Source organism: Crinia signifera, chromosome 1 (assembly GCF_055691185.1).
Source record: "Crinia signifera chromosome 1, ASM5569118v1, whole genome shotgun sequence".
Classification (NCBI taxonomy): Eukaryota; Metazoa; Chordata; class Amphibia; order Anura; family Myobatrachidae; genus Crinia; species Crinia signifera.
Window position 1 is genome coordinate 302,191,853 of NC_139217.1, and position 6,000 is coordinate 302,197,852.

The window sequence follows — 6,000 nt, forward strand, 5'->3', positions numbered from 1 at the left end:
AACCCGGCGAATTGCCTGATTCCACAGAAAATATGGCGAATCAGAGGCATGGAATACTGGCTTTAGAGTTTGAACACTGCAGATTGGCATTCTCAATTGCTTGGATATCTTTTTATATTCCTTTCCTGTTTTATACAGTTCAATTACATTTTCTCGCAGATCCTTTGACAATTCTTTTGCTTTTCCTATCGCTCAGAATCCAGACACCGTCAGTCTAGCACTGGATGAAAGATGCAAGGGTCTTTCAGGAGACCAGAAAGTGACTGACCCTTTTATACACACAGACACACACACACACACACACACACACACTGATTACAAGCAAACAGATCACAGGTGAGGATGTTTACCTTTTAGTAGCCATTCAAACGGGATGCAGTTACAATCCCGACCGCCGAAATGCCGACACATTCTCCCTCCGGGGGTGTCCACGACACCCCTGGAGGGAGAATAAATTAGTGTGCCGAGCGTAGCAAGGCACACTTGTCGGCATTTCGGCTGTCGGGATTCCGGCGTCGGGATTCTGAACCCCGGGATCCCGACCGCCGGGATTCAATACTGAATCCATTCAAACTCGTGTGTCAACTTGTGTGCATGTTATCAGGCCAAAATCTCCAGGGTATGTAAACTTTTGATCAGGGTCATTGGTTTATGTTGGCATTAAGACTTAAAAAGAGTAAACACAGTTGTTCGTCAATAAATGGCTCCACCCAACCACTAACCATGAGTGAAAGAAAAGTTTCTGAGTTATCATTCATATTCTCTGAAATGGCCAGAAAATCATCACAAATTCTGCTATGGTATGTATGTGTGTGTGTGTATATGTATCTATCTATCTATATCTATCTGGCCCAATATTGATAACCATTCAAAGAAGGAGTCACTCACCAGTCTTTTTGCAGTGTGAATGGTATTTAATCCCACAGCATGGCAGCAAACTATCAACATGCTGCCTGATTAAATACCCTTCCCACTACAACAAGACTGGTTAGTGACTCTTTCTTTGAATATTATATATACGTATATACTCGAGTATTAACTGACCCGAATATAAGCCAAAACACCTAATATCACCACAAAAACTGAAAACTCATTGACTTGAGTAAAAGCCTAGGGTGGGAAATACATCTGTGTAGTCAGACCAAAAGTTTCAAATAAGAGAGACTGACCTTTTTAGCACAGGGCTGGGCAACACCGGCCCTCCAGATGTTGATAAACTACACATCCCAGCATGCCTTGCATCAGTTTCAGCATGGCCACATAGCAAAACTAATGCAAAGCATCCTGGGATGTGTAGTTCATTAACATCTGGAGGGCCGGTGTTGCCCAGCCCTGTTTTAGCAGGTGTTGGGAGATCCTTGCGCTGCTGGTGGACCAGGACCCTGCAGGACTGTGTGCCAGCCTTTTCTCCTCTGAAGCCACCCCCCTAGTCGTGGCCTGGGGTCGGGACCAGCTGGCCGCTGATGTGAGCGGAGCAGGGAACCCCCGGAGACTTCATAAAGAAGGCTGCTGCACTCAGTTGTGAGAGAAAAACTTTAAGCAGTCCGCGGCTGCTGTGGGGCAGGGGGCGAAGCTATATACCGCAGCTCCGGGAGGGGGGGATGTTGGGAGAAGATGCTTGATGCCGCCCGGGGGATGTATGCTTCGACTGCTGCGCTGTGGGGAGAAGGGGGGATGTCGGGAGAAGCTCCCCTGTACCGGGGGGGGGGGGCGGTGGTTTGTCTGCTTCCTCTGTCAGGAGAAGCTTCCCGGTGCCGTTAGGGGGAGGGGGGCTGTCCGCCTCCCCGCAGCATAGCAGTGGAAGCACTGTCCACTGGTGCGCTCCAGCGGTGACGTGAGTATAAGCCGAGGGAAGGTTTTACAGCAGAAAAAAATGTGCTGAAAAAGTCGGCTTCTACTCGAGAGAAAAAAAAAATCTCTATCTCTCTTTATCTAACTATCCTTCGGTGGCACATTAGAATAAATGGCTTGGCAATCAAGCATGGTGAACCAACGTTTGAAATGTATTTCAACATTTTTCATCAGGAGATAGATCTATAGATAGATAGAAAAAAAAAAAAAAAATATATATATATATATATATATATATATATATTTTTTTTTTTTTCTATGTATTCTAATTTTAATACTTTTTGCTGGGTTTAACTATGTCACATTTTTTATTTTTTAGATAAATGGTATTTTGACGGAGAACATGTCTTTAACTGAGGCTCAGGCTCTGATCGAGAAATCACGAGGGAAGCTTCAACTGGTGGTCCTTAGAGACAAAAAGCAGACCTTAATTAATCTGCCATATGTGGAAGACAGCGATTCGGAAATGGAAGGTTAGCGAGTGCTTAATATTTAAAAAAGATATCGGGCGCAAACCATAGAAACTATATCATGAACAAAAGTGGGAGTATATAACCCAATAGTGTCTTAATATGTCATCTTTAATGTTCATGACATATTTCATATGTGCAGGTATTATGTATAAATTCTGGCTTATTTGTGGTTAATATTTAGTAATGTGTAGTAATTTTAAATGTTCATGATCCTTTTTTTTATTTATATAAACAATAGTTACAGTACTGCAGTTTCGGAACACTGGATACACAGTAGCTAGTATGATCATTGAACAATATTGTTAACGATGATGGTACAAGTGTATTTTTTTAAAACTTTAAACTTCGTCTGAGCATGCCTGCTGCTAACCTGGAGAGTTTAAGGGGGATATTCAATCTCCGTCGAGCATCTCCCGTGGGGGAGATGCTCGACGGGCCCTATTCAATGCTGTCTTCCCCGACAGCATTGAACAGGGTTTCCTGGCAGAACGAGCCCGACATCTCTAGCTGTCGGGCTCGTTGTGACGAGCTGCCGGCTGCATCTCGTCACTTCCCGGCCGCAACTCGCGGCCACGCCCCCTTTTCACTCCCCGGCAGGCGGGACATTGAATCCCGCCTGCGTGTTCTCGGTCGAGCTGACCGAGAACGGGACTGGGTCACAACGGGCGAGCAAGCTCGCCTGCCGTGACCTGAAGATTGAATATCCCCCTAAGTCTCCAGTCCTGCCGAGATCCTCCCATGTCTGCATAGGATCATACTGGGATCCCACACTGCTGCTGTGCTTAATAGGGTGCATGGCTTCCAGGACTGGAGATTAGTTCTGTTCAGGAACCAGCAGCTGGTCAGTCGTCAGTGGTCAGATCTCCAGGTTTTGAAGCATGTTGTACTAGGAGACAGGACAGTTGATCAGGATCTAGTTAAGGGGTTGGTCAACAGAGAGTACACACTTGTCTAATTAGGACAAACCGGATGATCATGACTCTGATTTCCTGAGAAGTGTTTACCCAGCTTAAGGCAACTAAATACTAATCACTGTATTTATTTTCAAATACAAATTGAAATATAACTAATTATTATTACAAGTAGTTTCAAGCAGACCTATTAATGTGTATTTGTTAAAGGTCATCTACAAGTTTGATAACTGTGTTTTTGTTTTTTAGATGACCCGCCATATACAAACAAAAGAAGAAATCCAAGATCCAAAGAGCAGTGAGCCAAATAAAGGTATTTTCCCATACATTTGTATAGCCATATTTTCTATATCTTGTAGTTACTCCTTGTATGTATTTCATAAAGTAAAATAAACTGTTCAACATTGAAAAAAGTAAAGCTGCTTCAAAATTATAGAAAGATTACTAAAACATTCATTTTGTTTTCATTTAAAAAAAACTTTTAAAACCATTGCAATCTTGTGTTTTACAAACTCATTTAAATGAGATGTTCTTAATGGAGATTTCATCATACGCAACCAAAATAAAGTGTGTGTGTACGTACTTGACGGACTCATCACCCTTATTATATGGAACTTTCGGTGAAGTCTGTTGCTACTTCCGATTCTTCGATTGTTTTGGTTTCCCTGGGGACGACAAAACATTAATTGGTTTCTCTCTGCAATGAGTCCATAAAGTACACAAGTATGTATAGATTTTAAGCTTACGAGCAGGGCCCTCCTACCTCTGTCGGTTTGTTACTACCCAGTTTGTTTTATCACGGTTTCCTGTTGTAAAGCATAATGCGAAATTGCTGCGCTATATAAAAACTGTAAATGTGTGTGTGGTATATGTGTGTGTGTATGTATGTATATACATACATACAAACATACATACAAACATTGTGAAGTGCTCTGTCTTAATTGTCATGCAGCTAGCCAGAATGTATTGAATTTTCGTTAATCTGAATCTATCATTGTTGTAATTGTTGACTTCCATATTATAGAAAGACCCATAATGATATAATAGTGGAAACTCCGTTGCAGATAGCTATAATGTGTTTTATTTTATTTTCCTTTTTATACACATTGCAGGTCCATCTCCTGGGTCTTCCAACTACAGATCAATTTTGTGTTCCTCTGACCAAAGATATAGATGTCATTGAAAAGCCAAGATATTTGTATTTTCTATTCCATTAAAGATACATTGTTAACAAAACAAACTCAATCCAAAGCTCCATATTGTGAAATGTTATTTGAATGCAGTTTGTTTATTTTTGACAGATCTAGATTTTAATACAGATTTCTAAAATTCTCCCTTGTGGAAAAATCTGCATAATCCGCTAGCAAAGTGGTTATTCTGATGGTTTTACCAGCATGTAAAATTGCAATAATGGTTCTTTTTTCAACCATCAACGCTCAGTGTGTACGGCGCTGGGTGATGATGGCTGAAAGATGAGCCAGCGGCGGCCCGCCCTGCTCCCTCCCCCAGCTCCACACAGAGCACACTACGCATGTCCCTGCCACCTGCCCTCCTCCCTCCCCCTGCTCCCCCATCCCACCTGGCTGTCAGCATCCACCTGTTCCATACAAAGCACAGTACAAGCTGCCGGCCCACTCCATCCCCTGCACCATACGGAGCACAGTACAGGCCGCCCATTCCATCCACCTGCTACGCTGCAGCCGCACTAGCGTTCTACTACACTGCATACCAATGAGGTATTTACTGATAAGCCAGTAATATACACATTGCTAGCACAGTCCAGCAATGTATATGTTACTGGCACCACTGTTTACCAATGCACATTTCTTTATATGTTGGTAACTAGGGTGTAGGTAGGGTGGAGCTCTAGCTTGGGGCACCAAAAGAGTAGCAGGGTGCCGCACCCCACACTCGCTGACCAGTCCACCCTCTGAATTCCTCTGCCGCAGAGTCTCTGACAGCATTACAGAACCCTGGGCCCCGGCTGCCGCTACAGAGAAGACACGCTATAGGTACTCCTGCACCTCTAGCATCTGTTGCACTGACAGAAGCTAGAGGTGCAGGAGGACCTCCTTTGCGGCGGCAGCCATCTTTGGAGGGGCACAGGGTCTCTGTGATGCTGTCAGAGACTCTGTGTCTCCGTAGCAGATGGGCGGGTAATGAAAACATTCAAATTTCCCTATGGCAATGAGCATGTAATCCTCCCTGGCAACAAGAATGGAACCTCTGGCAACCAGCATGTAGGTAAGTGGCAGTTCAGGGGGCATTATGTGTTTTAAGCAGCACTAGTGGGGGCACTGTGTGTGTAAGGCAGCGGCACTACAGGGGGACATTATATTTGTAAGCAGCATTAGTGGAAGCATTATGTGGGTAAGGGAGTGCCACTACAGGGGGCATTATGTGTAAGCGGCACTACTGGGACCATTATGTGTGCAATGGGGCACTGCTGGGGGGAATTATATATCTGTAAGCAACACTACAGGGGGCATTATGTGTAAGTGGCACTAAAATGCCATGAGGGTGCAAAATTTATAATTACGCAATTGCGTGTATAGCGTTACCCTGAAGCATTATGGTGTGTGGCATGTGTAATGGGCATAACGATGTGTGGGATAAACTTACTTCAGCATTATGGTGTGTGGCATAATGTCTACTAGGCATTACTGCAAGGGTCCTAATGTGTATCTGGCATTACGGTGTGTGACCTAATGTGTAATTGGCATTACAGATTTTGTGTTAAATTCTGTAATGTGTATTACAGTTTG

At 43.6% G+C, this 6,000-nt stretch overlaps 1 protein-coding gene across 2 annotated transcripts in view; it reads left to right on the forward strand.

Moving 5' to 3' along the window:
* The window catches only part of LOC146077866 (tight junction protein 2-like), a 29,152-nt gene extending 24,645 nt beyond the window's left edge, over positions 1-4,507 (forward strand). For both annotated transcript variants that reach the window (XM_083186070.1, XM_083186069.1), the window contains exons 8-10: positions 2,171-2,324; positions 3,485-3,548; positions 4,348-4,507. In XM_083186070.1, coding sequence (XP_083042196.1) covers positions 2,171-2,324; positions 3,485-3,537 — 207 coding nt within the window. In that variant the 3' untranslated portion in view covers positions 3,538-3,548; positions 4,348-4,507. The remainder of the gene's footprint in view (positions 1-2,170; positions 2,325-3,484; positions 3,549-4,347) is intronic.
* The last annotated feature ends 1,493 nt before the right edge of the window (positions 4,508-6,000 follow it).